Here is an 18,262-nt window from a genome sequence, read left to right as displayed (position 1 = left end):
ACCTGGGCGCACACCTGCATGTACACCTGTGTACACACCTGGGCACGCACCTGGACGCACAGCTGCAATTCCGCGTCTGCTTGCCAAAGTCAAGGATCCCCGACACCTTGCATGAGGAACCCCTGCCTCCTCCCTGGCTAAGCGTTTCCCAAACTATTCCATGGGACAATGTTGGGAAACTGGAGGTGACACTGGCAGTGTCTTCTCGGCAGGGACAGTCAGGGCAGTGAGAATGTCTGCATCAAACTCCGCATCAGGATGAGTCAGAAATGTGGTCAAGAAAAAGACCACACCAAGTAGCGATTCTGCGAGAGCATTCGCGCCTCAGGGAAGGAAGCGAGCACGTGGTGAACTCTGCAGGGCCCGGGAGGCAGGGGCGCCTCGGCAGCCGCTTGGTTTCCTGTGGCGACCACGCCTACGCAGACATGACACGGACATGGCCTGCATGTGAGGAACAGCTTCTGACAGGAGGTTTATATATTTTTTATTATTTTTAATGTTTATTTTCGTATTTCGAGAGCAAGCCAGCAGGGGAGGGGCTGAGAGAGAGGGAAAGAGAGAGAATCCCAACTCTGCGCTGTCAGCACAGAGCCCAAGGCAGGACTTGAGCCCATGAACCTTGAGATTGTGACCTGAGCCGCCCAGTGGCCCTAACGGGAGGTTGTAAAGGCAGCAAGTGTCCTCACTGCAAGCACAGAGGATGTGGGTGAAGCTGGCTCCTCTAGAAGGGCCTGCCACCAGCCTTCCCCAGGCATGTTTCCCCCAAATTCCTAAACAACATGCAGTGTTTCTTGATTCTTCATGCTGCAAAGGCAGGTGTGGGCAGGCTCTGCAGGCAGCAGGGTCAGGGTCAGGGTCAGGGTTCAGTCGGAGCCCTCACGAGCCCCTGGGGCGGCGGGGCAGGGGCCCTGCCATCGGCCGACAGCCGCTCGACCCTTCAGCACATCCCTCATGTGCACCGTCCATCCCTAAACCCAGCAAAGCAAAGGGCTCCTCTCACCAGGCGAGGGACATCAGCGAGGACACCAGTGGGACAGCAGTGAGGACACCAGGCCCTGCTTGCTCTCAGGGAAAGGCAGGCCTCGCTCTTCCTGGATGAGATGATGGAAACGGGCCCAGCTGATTTCTCCATCCATCTTGCAAGCACAGGGGCACGGACTTCCACGGCCAGTCTTGGAGCCAAGTGTTGGCGCAGGTGCAGCTGCACAAGGCATCCTGAAGCCGCGGCCCCGGGCGGGCGGGGTGCTGGCAATTTCCGAGATGGCTGAGGACGTATGGCGGGGCCGGGGCTGCGATCACAGAGGAGGAGCACGGGGCTCTGGGGTCTCGGCTGACAGATGTACGGGATCTGGACTGGGCGGAGTGGAAGAGCCTCCCGACATTCAGGCCTCAGGCCAAGGCCGGGCAGCAGCAATGCCCCAGGGGTGCCGGGGAGCCAGCAAGAGCTCCAGAGTCGGACACCAGAGCAGTCGCTCACCCCACAGAGCCCACTTGCCCTGGCCTCTCCTTCTTCACCGTCACATGCGTGTCCTCGAATGCCTGTCCCTGCCAGCCTCCCGGAGGAACCACCACCTGCACATGCCCGATGGGGGGCCCTGGCCTCACCCCAGGCCACAGCTCTACCGTGCCTGTGCCCCGCGGGTTCCCGGCACCAGGGCTGCCATACATGCCCTGCAGCTGCTCCTGAGCCTGCCTCACCTTCCCCATCCTTGGCTCCGGCGCATCAGGACCATTTGGGGCCCAGGAGACATTGTGTCCTTAGCAGATGCCGGTCACCTCTGTGCTCTCCTACAGAACGTGAAGCCGCGAAGCCTCGCTGCCTCGTTGCCTCGCTGCCTGGGGTCTGGCGCTCGGCCCCTCCAACCATGGATTCATGCTCCGAGGGCGATGCCAGGGGCACTCTGCTGCACCACGTCCGGGGCCTGTGGCCAGGGGCTGTGGGGGAGGCGCCCCGCACGCTGACCTCTGTCCACTGAGCACCTGCTAGCCCCGCACCCCCGCGCCTCCCCCAGGCGCTCCGACCCACCCGCTTCCTGGGTGTCGTTGGCCATTCCTTGGCGTGTCTCCTGCACGGGCCAGGCTCCGCCTCCACTTGCGACCTCCCTGCCTGCCGTGTGCATGGGCCGTGCTGCACGAAGGCTCGCCTGTGTCTGTTGTGTGAACAAATCAACACAAGCTCCTCTCCCCACTGACCTCCCACAAGAGGCGCGCTGTCTTCACCTTCCTCCGCGAGGGGACACGGTGCCGGTGCTGCACGCCATCCCGTGGGTTCCTTCAGGCTGAGAGGAATTCTTTGTGTGGGGCTTCGGGCCCTGCGGACTGAGGGAGGGGTCTACCTCGCCCTGTCAGAGGTTTAGGGGGCGGCGCTCAGGCCCACGGGGAGGAAGGCCTCTAGGTGCCAGCAGGTTGGAACACAGGGGGTCAGCAGTGCCGGGCTACAGTTCAGGGTGTGCCCGCTGACCACCCAGGTGAGCATGCGGGGGACCCAATGAGGCACTTGCTTTCAGCTGGTGGCTTTTGGTCTTTGTGGCTCTACAGAGCTCTATGGCAGGACTTGCCCCACACTTTCTAGCCATGCCCGTGCACACAGGCGGTCTGCAGGGGTGCGTGTGAAGGCACGGAGACCAAGAGCTCTGCGCCCTGCAAGTCCGGGTGAGGAAGGGAGAGTGAGCATGGGACCCAATCCGGTGGGGGGAGGGAGGGGCTCTGGGACCCTCCAAGGAGAGTGTCCTGCAGGCAGAGGTCTTCAGGAGGCATGTCCTCTTGGCATCTTTATGAGCCATTCTCATGCTGTGACATTAGCGCCACACGCCACGTTCTGGGGCCAAACTGTCAACAAGATGTGGTGAGCTCCTGGCTCTGCTCTTGGGTGCTGGAGATATCAAATGGAATAAAACACACCCCAGAGACCGGCCCTCGGTGGATTCCAGATTGCTGGGCCAGAGGCACGCGGACAGGTAAGATAAAGCCTCACAGACCATCAGATGAGCCTGCTGTGCTGTGTCCACACCAGTGGTCCGGAGGGAGTGGCGATCACCTACTACAACACAGAAATAAATAAAACCAATGCTGTTTTCAAGGCAGATGTTTACATCATTTCTCCACTGACTCATTTCCGACTAGATACACTTCACTTAACCTTCAAGTGTTTGAATTTATGTCACCACACTCCATAATTGTACCTGCGACACAGAATTGTACCTAAGGGGTCTGTCCCTGTACTCCAAGGGTTTTGGTCAAATTGTGAGGCTCTTAAAGCCAATAGTTCTAGGAACACTCCACTCTGAGCTCCCCTCAGGGAGATCTGTAAGAATCAGGTCTTCAGCCATGGGTTTGCTGAAACGGGGCATACAATCACCAAATACACTTTAAAATTCAAAGGTACAACTTAGGTTTTGCAAATAGCACTGTATTAATTTGGTCTCTTAGAGAATAATGTGGCAAAATACAAATCATCCAAATTCTTAAGAATTGGCAAAGATTAATCTAACACAGAAATCTAAAAAAATTCCAATAAATTTCAATTAATTACTCTGATCATAAATAATCTTTATTAAAGCATGCATATTCTTGTGATTCAAAACAAATATTTTTTTCAAAACAAATATTTTAAAAGAATGATATACCTAATTTAAAAAATGACATGAGTGTTTTATTTAAAATTATTGTAATAAAAACAAATAGACACTTAGAAGGTATTTGTCATTTTAGAAAACACAGGCAGTAAGGATTAAATTTACTTTCCAAACTCACTGCTAGAATTAAAATTGCACATCACAGAAATGTTTAATCATGAATAATGACCAAGAGATTATGACACAAAAGCTAAATAAATAAAAACCCTTCTGATTTTTTTTTTTTTTTTTTTTTTTTTACCAAAAAATCATGAACTGATGAATTGACAATAGAAAGTTAACATTAACTTCAGGAAAAAAGGCACATCCAGGCAGAACAGTCAAGGTGATCCATAAGGTGCAGCGTGTATTATATACTGTGCATGATCAACTGAATGTAACAAATTAGTCTGGAAGTCTCGAAACCATAGCAGTAATAGTTGTCACACTGGGCAGACAGGAAGCCCCCTCCAATGGAGCGCTCTGTCCCCGAGGCAAGGGGCTCACAGGGACGTGCGGTCCTGGACATGTCCCAAGTGTCCGGTTCCACACGGGGGTCAGCTCCCGAAGCTGTGTACTCTCTTGGTGCCTCAAAGACTTGACCGTCTCTCTGGCCGAGGCACACACCTTGTGATTGCGGCTTTCCACAGAACTGGGGCCAGTAAAAGACTGAGGGTGGTCACACTCAGGATTAGGAGGTACACCTGCAACAAGTAAGACTGTCACACTCAGGACTAGGAAGTACATTTGCAACAGGTAAGGCTGGGGTGGTCACACTCAGGACCAAGGTGCACCTGCACACCCTGTATGGCCACAGGCACCGGTAGATTTGGATGTGAGGTGCCCTGAGATGATGCATCATGGTGCACACTGGGTCACCCTCGGGCTGACCCCCTGGGGGCTCTCACGGGGAGCACGCAGCCTCAGGACAGGTCTCAGACAGAGCCTGTGCAGAGTTCGTTCTTCCACAGCGGTGTCAGTATCTAGACTCATCCTGTCTTCCTCACACTCACAGACACAAGGAGACAACTTTAATCCTGAGAGTTTACTAGCAGGTCACAGGTACTAAGAAGGAACTTCCACATTCATTCGGCCCAATTTAGGGAGCAGGTGTGCAGAAGCGAATACTGGGGGCGTCACGTGGTGAGGCGAGCCTTACTGGCGACAGGATTCCCCAGGGAGGGGTGCTCGCTGTTAAGGGGGGCAGCAGACTGAGGGCAGGAGGCAGACTCCTGTCCTGGCTTCAAGGACAGCCCCACACGTTCACACATGCTCGCACAGGCATCAGAAAGGGCAAAATGAAAACAGGTGCAGAAGGGTAAAGGGTCAAATCAAGTTTAAGTAGGAACTACCATTCATGAACTTGTATGTGTACAAACCACAGTGTTTCTAAGCTGAGAACTACAGATGTGAGCTGGTCCCCACGGCTGCGAGTGTGTGAAAGGTGTGTGGTCTTCCGGCCACAGCACACAGGCTATCTCTCAGAGAGCCACCCGTTCAGAGCAGGGGGTCCAGGCTCCCTCTACGCTGTCACCCGACATTTATCCCTGCATCAACAACAAAGTTCCTGTAACATCCACCCGGCTTTTACTCAAACAGCGACTCTCTACTTTAGTTGTGAAACGTTCCTAGTTAGCACGTCACCTGTCCTCAGACCACTTGGGGCTAACACTGAATTGGTCACCTGGCCCTGTCCTGAAGGACACTAACTCCTGTCGTGGCAGACAACAGACCGTGGCCTATTTACCCCTGGGGTGGGGGGCCACCACCCACAGACCACAGCCAAACACAAACGTCCTGCTTGCCAAATTTAAAGTGACAAGCACGGGTCATCAGATGATACTCCTCAAGTTCTAATTCACGGCCAGTTTGAAAAGAGCACATGACAAAACTGGACAGAAAGTAAGGAAAGCGCACAGGATCAGGTGGGCGTGCACAGGAACTCACGCACACAGGCGTGTGCACAGCCAGCACAGGGCACACGAGAGAGCCAGGCCCAGGATGAACGGACCAGAGACAGATGCGAAGAAGGCCAATGGGAAGTGGGGGGCTCACCTTCAGGAGCTGCGCAGAAGGCCCGGGGCTGCATGCGCTTAAAACTGTGGTAGGGGGAGGAGGGACCTCATCAGAAGCACTTCTGACAGCGACTCTCACTCCCTTTTACAAGTGGGCAAATGTTGCCATGTACTTTGCAAGAAAAACCCCTAAACCAACCGGGTACCTTCACAAAACAACGTTCCAGTTGTGCCTTTTACATGGTTTCTGCGTGAAACCCAAGATGCGGTGACACCCCTCACGCGTGCATCAGGAAGGATGCAGCCGTCGGCCTGGCTGATAGCCGTGCCCCAAGGCCATTACTAATACGCAAACTGGCGATGGCGCTTTAAGATTTAGTTTTCTTCTTTTTGCCAGAGATATGACAGAGACTTCACAGTCTCTGCTGCAGAGGGCATGCTGACAGTTCTGGCGACTTTGACCCCAAACCTGCACACCTGTGTGAGAGGCAGCAGGACCCCACCTCCGCAGCCGCCCAGAGGCAGACCCCCCAGACCCACGCCAGCTGCAGGGAAGGTGCTCAAATGCCAGCATGGGGGGTGTGAAGGACAGGGCACCCTGAACACGCACAGAGGGTGTGTGCGGACTCACCTCCCGAGAAATGATCCCAGCTCTGCGTGCTCTGCTCCCCAGGACAAAAGAGAACTCGCTGACCTGTGCCAGCCCCGCAGCCACAATCCACTTGATGTACTGGCTGCTCTTCGGCAGGAGGACAGACAAGACCAGGGCGGCCAGGGCAAACTGCAAGAGCATCCGCATTACTGACTGCCACGCAGAAAACAGAGGGGGGCCCTCCTGACACCGAGGGGACATGTGCAGAGGCACCCAATGAACACAAAGTGTCTGAAATGAGACCAGGCTGAAAAATGCGCAATCAAGGGTCCGGGTTCACGGGCAGCTAACTAGGCTTTCCCCCCAAACCAGTCAGCAGCATTCAAGAAAGAATTTTACTTTCCAATGAGAGCATGGTCTCTCTCTTGTAAGCAAAGCTAGAGGGGAGCAGCCGGGGCTGGAGGCCCAACAGGGATTCTGACTCCTTCCAGTAGAAATATTTGAAATAAACTTTTATCATCCGCAGAGCCAGGCAGCTACTGAACAGGTAATCGGACCCTAAAATAAATGCTAACAACTCAATCATCTGTGGTTGTGAGGGAACTGTGGTCTGCAAGGGGCTGGCACAGGCGGGGGGCTCTGCGCCCAGTCCCGCACTCCCTGCCCTGTGTGTCTCTCCCACCTGGTGTTCCCGAGTCCTGTCTTCTCCTGATAGCCCACTCACTTAGTGAGTACAAACACAACGATACTTTCAAAACACACGAACGACAAGATGTACATGTGTACGTGCTACTCACTGGCCTGTGGGTCTTTGGACTCATGTGGGAGAAAAGGCCAGGAGCAAGGGTCCTGTGGAGATGGGCCGCCCAGAGTGCCTTCTCCTGGTCCAGCTTTTGTGACTCCCAATTCCCAATATGCCCAGTTCTGAGACAGGCATAGGAAAACAAACCCGACGGCCTGGTCCTAACTCACCCAGCTCACAGACTGCTGGGCGAGGGGAGGGGCTCCGGGTAAGTGGCCGTGATGCGCTTTGCAGACTCAGGGTCACATACAACCAACATGACAGAAATTTTACCGCAAAGAAGAATCAGTACCTTCATGATCACCACCGACAGCGTGAGGACCATCAGAACAGTGAGTTCGTACGCCACGAAAGTGGGGAACACGTGGAGGCCTGTGCAGGGAAGGAGGGACATGGTCATTCTTGGAGGACTACACGGCCCGTCCTCAGCAGAGCCCACGACCCTCAGGCTTCCTCATGTCCTCTGCATGGACAAGGGCACCTGTGAGCGCGACCGTGCGGCGCCCTGTGCTTATGGCTTATGCCAGCGTTCACCGTGGGGAAAGAGGCCCGGGCGCCAGTGCCTCCCTCTACCAGACTTCTCTCCCAGGACTCGGCAAAAAGTGACAACAAGCAGCCACGAAGTCTGCTTTCCTCTGTGAAAACGTTCTGTCCAAGATGCAGACACCCCCGGGGCCTAGAAACCAGGGGTGGTGGGGGGGAAGCCACAGAAGAGGAATCCTGGCCACATGGCCGCCGGCTGCCCTGCCGTACATGTTCCTCCTGCTGCCGTCAGTGCCTGCAGTACCGAGACGAGGGACGGGTGCTGGTGGGCCCTTCTTTACTCAGCGGCCAGGCAGGACCGGTGTGTACCCAGCCCCCCATCCCTGAGGAGCTCAGGGCTAACTGGGCCTTCTCCTCACGAGCGCACGGACCCCATGTCATGACACATGTGGCCCTTTCATGCGTCTACTTGTTTTACTCAGAGATACAGATAGAAGTAAGGACCCATTTGCTCCAAGAATGGTTTCCTCTTTCTCCAAATTCAGCAGCACCCGCCCAGGCCGCCCCTAGCACAGTGCTGGGGACTGCTGTCGAGCACCTGCCCGGAGCCCCAGCCTCCTCCTCCACTTCCTGGCTCTGCCCAGCCCCCACCTCCCAGACCCGCAGTGCTCCCCGAGCCCCGACGACTGCCTAGGGCACACCTGGCCTCTCTCCTACCGAGCTGTCTCCCGAGTCCTCGACCCCCAGCCCTCCTACGCCGTGAGTCCAAGACCACCTCTGGCTGTACCTGTGTTCCTCATACTCGCCAAGCTGCCACCCACACACCCCCGATGGAAACAAGCCCACAACGCGGAGGGACACACCTGACCAAGCCCATCACATGGATGTGATCAGGGATCGGTGGTCCCTGCTCACCTGCATCCCCCGCCCCCAGGACGTGGTTGTGTCACTGCCCTGCCTCAAAGCTCAGGGGCCTCCCCTCTCCCGAGGATAAGTGGGGTCCCATGCCAGGCACATGGTGCAGCGCTGCGGACCCTGCGGGCCCCAGCTGCACTGGGAGCACCCAGCCCAGGCCCACAAACCAGACAGCAGAGGTGTTCTACTCTGAGGGTGGAGACACGGATCATCACAGGACCACACGATGCTCAGGGACAGAGACCCAATCCATGCTGGCACAACTGCCATGTGCACTGGTGACAAGAGGGCACACCAGTCGCCCTGTAGCTTTTCTGCTTATGGCCACTCATCATTTGCGTTTCCACCAAGTGCCGAGGGTGTCCCTGGGATGGCACAGCGGGACAGGCTCTGCACACCCATCACACGCCTCCCGGCCTCTATCTGCAGATGTGCATTTGGGGGATGAATGAGAACGTGGCACGTGGTCATCTCGCACGTGAGCCATCACACCCCACATGTGCCCATGGCCTCCAGGGCACCTCCAAGAATGAGGAACGGGCAGTACCCACTTATGAATTCCTCTCTGCGTCCCAAGGAGGGGGACCCAAGGAGAGAATGAAATCCTTGCTGAAAAGTGTGTAACAAGAAAACTAAGGTCACTGGCTTCATTTGTAAAGCGAGAAGGGCCCAGGAATTAGCCGTTGAGGTGGTCGTGCAGGACGGCATGGGGGCCACGCAGGCTCACCGGCCCTACTTGACTCTGCCTCTGGAGCTTCCATGGCCGAGCCACCCCCAATTCACATGCTGAGGCTATAACCTCATGTGAGCGCACCCAGAGATGGCATCCAGGGGGTGCAGGGGATGACGTGAGGTCACAGGGTGGACGCCTGACCCAGCAGGACTGTGCCGGGAAAAAGAGGAGGAGACATGGGAGTCCCCGCCAGCCTCCATTCCTCTGTCTTTCCGTCTTGGTCTCCGCTTCCGTCTCTGTCCCCGGGCACACTGCACACCAGGGAAGGCCACATGGGGACCCAGCAAGCAGGCAGCTGTCTGAAGGCCATAAAGAGGCTCCCTTGGGCCGCACAGACACTGGCATCCATTTTGGCAGCCTGAGTCGTGGCTCCAATGCCTTGTTAATACAAAGGAATGGGTGCAGCAGTGTTTCAGGGACGTGTGATTTGGGTGCCTGACGGATGGGGGTGAGGAGCAGGCTCCATAGGAGGACACAGAGGCTAACAGCCTGCCCGCCTGCCGGCCATGCGTGGGCTTAGGGCCTTTCTGTCCTGTGAGGGTGGGCACCCACACTGCTGAGAAGAGGCCGGTCTCCGCCCCTGGGGTCTCCGGCCAGAGGCCTTGCCCCTCCAGGGCGCCCGTGCTGGATGCCACCTCTGCACCCAGGCCGGGGGGCCCTCCTTCACTCTGGGACCCAAGCTGCCCCTCTCTGCTCACGCTGCTTACACACGGCCTCTTCTCAGAGCTGGGCCGGGGCCCTCAGCGCTCCTGCTGGTGCTGCTGGAATCCCAGGGTCGCTCCCCCTGCCCGGGACTGACTGCGGTCAGCAGGCCCTCCACAGGGTCTCATGACTCCGCAGGGCCTGCCATAGGGCAGGGGGTCAGGGACCCAGTCCACGTGAACATCACTGAGGTACAAAAATGCAGAAAAGGAAAGACATAGTCTCAAACGGTCCACTTAAGTGTTGCTTAGAGCCTGAGATAGACAGTCCTGAGCAGTGGAAAAGCAAGGTCCTGCGTGTGCACAGGCCTCTCGGGGGCAGGACAGTCGCCTGAACCCCCTTGACAACACTGGGTGTGAAGAACCAAAGCAAAACACGTGCGGCTGTCGCCTGGTTTGATAGCTCAGTCCTCAGCAGGTCAAGAGCCCTAACCTGAGGAAGGGTAGAGCAAGCTTGTCTATTAGATAACACGCCTGCGGGATTTTCATTTCTAGCCAGGACACACTGCACGGAGCCCTGCAGGCAGGACACAAGTGACACGCGTGTCAGCAAGATGGGTCCTCCCGGGACAATGTGGCCTGGAACTCGATCAGGGGAGCTCGTGCCTGTCGACCTCACGAGCACTCCTCTGGGGGAACGATGGGTGGAGGTAATCACCCAGCACTCAGCACAGCGGAGCCCGCCTGGCACTAGAAGGAGCTGCAGTGAAGGGGGTGGGCAAGAGGGACAGAAACACAGACAAACAGGGACAGGGACAGACAGACCAGACACAGGACAGATGGCCAGGGAGGGGAGGGGGGGTGGACGGGAAAGGAGGCCGAGTGGGCCCTCTCTCGGAACAGCGAGGGCACTGTCACTAAAGCAGCTATGCAGTGACGCGCGGCCCCCGCTCTCTGTGCTCCACTCTCAGTTTCCCTGCAGACTTTGTGATGTGCTTCTTGACGCGCTCAGCCTTGCTAGGGTCGCACGGAGCCGGTGGCGGGTATAGATGCAGTGCTAGAGCTTTCTGGGCAGAAGGCAGTGCTGTGCTGGACATGCCCGATGGAGACACTCCTCGACCAAGGGGCATTTCTAGAGCAGCGCACCGCGACACGGCAGTTCGAGGTTTTGGTATCAACAGTAACCTTTCCTCCCAAATGTCTCATTTGGGTGTTGCCTTTAAGTTCGCTAACCTGCTGGGCACCTGTGCCTTTCCCGTGGAGTCAAAGTGGGGTCCACCCTCCCCCGAGGGCATTTGAGCACCCCCAGACCATGGCAGCCAGTCAGCAAATCAATGTCGCCAAGTGCAAACTTTCCCTCTTTTTAATAAGATTTCTCCGCAGACCCCAATTTTTATGGCAACTTCTTGCTGCATAAATAGAAATATGTACAGAAACAGGTTGCAGAAGTCCCATGCGGGTGTCTAACACCCTGCAAACATCCTGACGTAAACAAGGAAGGTTACCTATGGAGGCGAAGAAAATGATAACCAGGAAGTCACGGATGGGCTCGATGTAAGACACGATCTCCTCGGTGACCATGTGGCCCTGGGAAGAGATAAGCGCTCCGGCCAGGAAGCAGCCCAGCTCCATGGACACATCCAACAGCTCTGTGACCTAGGCGGGAGGGAAGGGCCGCACATCACTCTCCAGCGCACCAGCGACAGCTCCGCTCAGGGGCGGGTTCATGCCCAAAGGCAGCTGTACTATCACAGCGAAGGCCCATCTCCACGTCTCCAGGAGGGCCTCTGTGAGGATGAGCCGAGATGCACACAAGGAAGCTAACATTAGTTGAACCCGCCATTCAGGGAGAAAAAAATTTAAATATTTGAAACAATCATTCAAATTTTTGAACAACAATAGTTTTTAAAATTTATTTTAAATATTTGTGATAGATTTTCTTTACCTGGACTCAGTGAACAGCCCAACTATGGCATTAAGTCATGTGTTAATGTAAAAACTCTTCCCGTCTCCAACTGAAAGCACTTAGAGAAGGACACTCCAGTGAGGGAGGGAGGCCCCGAGAACACAGGGCCCCAGAGGGAAGTGCCAGCGCATCCGTGCCAGCCAGACGTGGTCCGAGCTAGCACTCGGGCTTCTGATGACAGTTCTGTTAAACGCAAAGCTTCAGGTGTTAGTGACACAAAACAACCGGAAAGAAGTAGACGTTTTTCACTCTGAGAAAGTAAAACCACACACAGAAGAGAGCAGCCAACAGAAAGAACCGTCAAAGAAACATGGTTCACAATAGCACCAACCACACCCAGCAATGGGGACAAGTCCCCCAGGAGAACACACGTCTGTCACACCACAAAGCTCTGCTGTGAAGCACGCACGAGGGCTGAGACGTGCAGAGCACATGCCCACAGGCCAGCGGCTCGCAGCTGCCAACGCGCGAGCTCTCCCTCGAAGGGCCCAGAGTCCCTGCAGCTGCGGGTGCAAACTGACAAGCCCGATCCCAAAACTCGCATGGGTGCTGGACACACGAACGCAGCCCGACAATCCGGAGAAGGCTGCCGGGCACAACACTACCGGTAAGAGCAGGCGGGCCACAAAGGTGAGAGTGGGGACTCAGACACTCACAGGCACACTCATGCACTCACACACGCACTCATGTGCTTTTGCTTACATTCACATTTGTGCTAACATCCACACACTTTTGCACATGCACACGTGCATGCTAACATTCACACACTCATGCACACTCATGCTCATGCACCCACATGTACACTCGCACCACACTCACGCATGCAGACATGCACTCACACTCGTGCCCATGCACTCACATGCACACCTGTACTGACACTTGCCCACTCACGTGCACAAGCTCACATTCGTGCACTCATATGCAAACTAGTGCACACGCCCACGCACACACTCGGGTACACATGCTCACATTCATGCAGTCACTTGTGCTCATACACCCATGCATGCACACTCACACAAACACACATACACACATGCTCACGCTTGTGGCTTCTGACGAGGTGACCCTGTACCGCCATGTGATGTGGAAACACGTAATGGCAACACGGACCCTTGTCCACATGCCTCCAGATGGACGCAGATCTGGTGAGAAGAGCAGAGTAGGAAGTGCTGGAGAGCAACACGGGTGCCTCTGGACCGGGGGAGGCAAAGATCTACACAGGATATAAAAAGTGCTATCTGCACAAAATTTGAAACTAGCGAATACATTAAAAGGAAGAACTTCCATTCATCAAAAAATGCCACTGAGATAATCAAAGGGCAAGTTACAGGCTGGCAGATATTACTGAGATCTCTGTGACATGGGATTTCAGCCAGGAGAGGAGCAAAATCCTGAAACGCACCCCAGCACAGACAAACCCTTTAGGTCGTACCACATCAGAGGGGCCGGCACCCTGGCAGATCCATGGGAACAGGAAGCAGGTTAGTGGTTACTATGGAATGGGGGAGGGCAGGCAAGATTCGGAGATGTGGATTGGGGGGGGGGGGCAGAAATGTTCTGGAATTAGACAGTGGTGATGATTGCACAGTGCTGTGAATATGCTGAAAACCATGGAATTGTACACTTCAAAAGGGTTAAAATGGCTGGGGCGCCTGGGCAGCTCAGTCCGTTAAGCATCTGACATTGGCTCAGGTCGTGATCTCACCATTTGTCGGTCCGAGCCCCACATTGGGCTCTGTGCTGACAGCTCAGAGACCAGAGCCTGCTTTGGATTCTGTGTCTCCCTCTCTCTCTCTCAAAAATAAATAAAAATATTTTAAATAAACAAACAAACAAACCTATGTTAAAAACAGAGCTCACCCGGAGGCTAGCGCACGCCTACAACAGAGCTCGGGGGCGGGGGGGGGGGGGGGTAACGCACTGCAACAGCGGAGCCTGAGCTGTTAGACTCTCTGTCGTGCAGGATGCCAGCACCTAGCATGCCAGGTGGTCCCAGCTGCTGCTCAGGAAACAGTGTCGAAGAAAGAAAACAGAACAAACAGAGAACTATTTTAACTTGTATAGCCACTGGGAAGACAACATGGAAGTCATCCAGAGAAGAATTTTGCTGGATGTCATTTTTAAAGAGAAAAATAGTCCAGAATGGAGAAAGCGATGTAAAAAAATTAAATAAGTCACACACACGGCAGCGTTGAGCAGAAGCAAATCCTAGTCTCCCAAGATTACAAAACACTAGTCGGCAGTTAAATCCTACACAAGAAGTAGCTTCTGTGCCTTTCCGGTTTTGAGGTAAGAGCTGACCCCTTACAGTTCTAAGAACCACAGAGACCTCACGTACCCCTGCTCAGCTCCCCCAGTGGCAGCATCTTGCTACATCAGAGCACGAGATCACGGCCAGGATACAGACGCAACACAGTGAAGACACATACAACCTTCTGTCACAAGGACCCTCCCCCTACCCCCACCCCTTAACACCTGGCATCTGGCAACCTTCCCTCCATTTCTGAAATTTTTCATCGTAAATGTCACACAAATGGAAATACACAGTATGCAACCTCTGGAACTGGCTTTTCTTGCTCAGCAGAGCAGAACTCTCTGGAGACTCACGTACAATTGTTTCCAACCTGGGCGGCCTTCCCTGGTGTGGACGGACCGAGGTCGGCAGAAGGAGGCACCTGCTGAAGTACATCTGGGTGGCGTTTGGCTGCTAGGAACACTCACGTGGGAGCTTCTGTGTGAACCCGCCTTCCCTCCTCAGGGGCACGTGGTGAGCAGCGCAGCTGTCTGTGGGGGTCTAACAGCATACCCCCCCCATCCCTCAGAAGCACATCCTTTAAAGGAGAAGGCTGCTTCCAAAACGAACCTTTTATTTTCATCTTCAACTTCTCACATTGTGGCGAAAGAAGTTATACTGCTGACCGGCTTTGTTGTCACCAAATAGAAGTAAAAATTGTCTTAAACTGTTATTCTGGTTTCAGGTACAGAGCTGTTTTTAAGTTTAAGACCGCATAACATTGGTGACGCTGGAGACTGTGGTTTTCAAGGCCACCTAGACTTGCCTGTGTGCGATGCTTGAGGTACCGTTTCAGCAAAGGGCTCAAGAGGCTGAGAGTGAACGGGTTTAGTCTACTGGGTATGTATTCATGGGCAGTGTAGTAACTGTGCATAAAATAAAAATGCCATGCGTTTCGAATTATTTTAACTACCAATGAAGTGACAAGATAAAGAACTGACGGATCATAAGCTCTCAGTGAACAGATTACAGGTCAGAGTATGTAAATAACAGGCATTTTGAGGATTACCGTTAACATTAAAAAGATGAAAGCAGAGATTCCTACGATAAGGATTTCTTTGTTCCCTTTGCTCTCCATATGCAGTTTTCGATAATACGGTCCAATGAGGTAAGTCTTTATAACGAGACACAGGAGAAAAGCCGCGGCCAGCGAGAAAAGAATCTGACCCACCAAAGCCAGTATCCGCAGAGTCTCCATGACAATGCTAGGAGAGAAGGAGAGAAAAAAGGGACATTATTTCACCTCCACATTTCCCTGAAACCCAACAAAATGAATGGGCTTCCAACTTGATCTTTGACATGTTACAAAGTAAGTTTCCCAAATCACATACATTTTTACAGATACTAAAATAAAACCTAAAAATCACATTAGTTCTAAATAACTTGGTTCAAATTAAGTTATTTGAATCAAATATGGAAACTGGGTTGTTCTGCAATGGATACTTTAAAGCAATACACCTTACACATAGGTTATAACGACTGTAGCTTATACATCTCACTCAGCGGCTGATAATAACATTCCTCGCCAGGATCTAAGCTGACCCCCTTGAAATTCATAAGGCAATCATCACCCCGCAGCTCAGCAATGGCCACAGAACTCCAGTGACCTGTGGCAAAACAGTCTGTCACCCAAGCCAGAACTCCACATTTCATGTCTATCGGACATGACCGCATTTCATGTCTAACGGAGAACAGGATTCTGTGCTAAACTCTTTTTAGAATACACTGTTTACATCTCAGAACGTATTCTTAAGATCCCAGCCAGAAGACTTTCAGAAGAAAGGCACTGTTTGTATGTACTTTTTACTTATTTCAGTTTAGTCTTTAGAAACTTAGTTCTCCATCACATTAAGGAAACAATTTAGTCCAAAATTCTGGCTTAAAAGTTCTCGATGGGAGAATACAGATCTGATTACTGGCAGAGAACTCATCACTGCAGTCAGGCAACAGTGGACATGGATGTCAAGTCACACGAGTGGTTCCATGGGGGCTTCAGAACAAGCTGGGCTCAAAGGGCAGTTGTGGTAGAGGGCTCCACGTGGGGTCACCAGGCAGGGACAGGCACATGCCCGGGGCGCTGAACAAAGCAGGCTGGGTGTGCCTCAGTTTCCGGCCGGTCTTCCCACCCCGGGGAACTAACGGCTCGCTCACACACTAGCACAGTCATCTGGAGACTGGCCTGTGCCTGTCACCCCTTTCCTGGGTGCCACCGCCTCCCCGCATGGCTCCACCGGCCTCCTAACTGGTCTCTGATGCACCACAGAAGCCAGAACGACACTGGCAGCATCAGATGAGTCCAGGTTCCCCCGCCCAGCCGCAGCCTCCCCCATCCCTCACCCACAGAGCCGCCTCTACCAGCCTCCGCTCCCTGAAGGCACGTTTCCACGTCCCTCATGGTGTCCTTCACGTTTGGTCCTCAAGGTCTGCGACCCAGAGGCGCTGCCAGCCTGGCGTGGCCACCTGCTGCTCGCTGCTCCTCACCCCACTCCCACCCTGTGCGTGCATTTATCTGACCAGACACCTTCCGGGTGACCACTCACGTATTCAGCACTGTCCTCCCCAAACACCCTGCTCTCCTCCATGCCCAGAGCACTGGGCCGCACTCGGCTGCACACACGACTTCCAGTCTCGGTGCGTTTCTCCTGACAAGTGCGGGAAGCATCCCATCCGCAGATGAGAACGTGGAGCAGAGGCGAAGCTGTGGCTCCAGGCCACGTGCTGGCACCTGGCTCTGGGGCCCGCGCCCCAGCCACCACACACACCCCCTGCCACCCCCTGCCCAGGGCGTCACGCCCCCCCCTCCCCCCCCACTGCAAACCAAATACGCCATAAGGAAGGGAAGGTGCAGACAGCTGACAAAGGTCAACGTGAAAAGTGGAAGCCATGGACAGCCCAGATCTCTGTGAAGACAACCTGGCCCCAGGGACATCTGTGCGCCCGCACACACTTCCTATTCACGCCCATGGTGAAGACGACACCGCTCTGCATCTCAATCTCTCCATCCACCAGGTTTGGGCAAAGTTCTTACACAAGTGCCAGCCTCACCCTGTGAAGCAGGCATCGCCACCCCTTCCTCAGGCAGACACTCTGCTGCCGCAGGCTCTCGACGTGCTGGACGGGCCGCTCCAAGAACACGTGTGTGTGGCAGCCCAGCTGAGGCAGACGCTGCTCCCGATCGCACCCCAGAGGGGACCCTGCTCCTACAGGTCTGCGGTGTGACAGGTACAGGTGCCTTCTGCCTTTCCTCCAGGCCGGGGCGAGCACTTCCTCATCTCTGCACCAGCTGCCCACACAGCTGGGTTCCTCCAACTTTCACTTGTAGATCTTTAGGAAATAAGTAACTTGACTGGCTTTAACATGTTTACAAATATTTTTCCCATTTGTCTTTGGCCTGCTTACCATGTGCACAGGTACAAGTTCCAGAGCACATGCACGCATAGGTGTGCACGTATGTGTGTTTACAAGCACAGGGACGTGTGCATGTGCGCAGGCATATTTACACACTCATGGTACAAAACTTCCATGCAGTAACACTGATCACTTCTCCTATCTTTTATGGCTTCTGGAATTTCTGCTCTGCTTAGAGCTGAGGGCCCCTGTCTTCAATATTATAAACAAATCCATCCATACTACCTTCTAGAATTTTCATGATCTTGGCAAGATGTTAATAATTCAAATCACTATTTTTAAAAAGTATTATCATAGCCTCTGTGTTCTGTTACTTAACTGTGAAATACTTGTCGGGGTAAGAGGAATAAGTTAATTCTTTCTTTTAGAAAAGATCGATTCTGACCAGAGTTTAACAAAAAGCCAACGTTGGTATTAACATCATCCCGGATTTTATTTCTTTAGTTTGTTTACTGTAAATTTTTCCCGGTAATCAAAATTAGAAGGGGTTTTCCCAAATTATAGAGAAAAGTATACAATAGTAAACAATAAAATTATCCTAATCTATCACTCTACTAGGAGAAAATCATTATTAACCCCTTATTCATACGTGTGTGTGTGTGTGTGTGTGTGTACACACACATATGTATATTATATACATGAATAGACATATTTCTAGTCGTTTTCTTCTTTAGTTGAAGTGATACTGTATATGGCTTCTAACAGCTTTACTGAAACAGGATTCTGATCTGTACAATCCACCCCTCTAAAGCACACAGCTCAGTGGTTCTGAGTACACTTGCAGAGGTGCACCCACCGCC

The 18,262-nt window shown here is 53.6% G+C and overlaps 1 protein-coding gene across 3 annotated transcripts in view; it reads right to left on the bottom strand.

Annotated features, from left to right (window-relative positions):
* Window positions 1–3,644: 3,644 nt before the first annotated feature.
* TMCO3 (transmembrane and coiled-coil domains 3) overlaps window positions 3,645–18,262 on the bottom strand; it is a 49,863-nt gene continuing 35,245 nt past the window's right edge. For 2 of the 3 annotated variants that reach the window (XM_049647273.1, XM_049647274.1), the window contains exons 10-14: window positions 15,064–15,259; window positions 11,301–11,451; window positions 7,316–7,395; window positions 6,261–6,410; window positions 3,645–4,318 (exon numbers count right to left, since the gene is read on the bottom strand). In XM_049647273.1, coding sequence (XP_049503230.1) covers window positions 4,205–4,318; window positions 6,261–6,410; window positions 7,316–7,395; window positions 11,301–11,451; window positions 15,064–15,259 — 691 coding nt within the window. In that variant the 3' untranslated portion in view covers window positions 3,645–4,204. The remainder of the gene's footprint in view (window positions 4,319–6,260; window positions 6,411–7,315; window positions 7,396–11,300; window positions 11,452–15,063; window positions 15,260–18,262) is intronic. The other variant, XM_049647275.1, reaches the window with a different exon arrangement.

This window comes from Panthera uncia (assembly GCF_023721935.1).
Source record: "Panthera uncia isolate 11264 chromosome A1 unlocalized genomic scaffold, Puncia_PCG_1.0 HiC_scaffold_16, whole genome shotgun sequence".
NCBI classification, from domain to species: Eukaryota; Metazoa; Chordata; class Mammalia; order Carnivora; family Felidae; genus Panthera; species Panthera uncia.
This window is presented reverse-complemented; position numbering and strand designations above follow the sequence as displayed.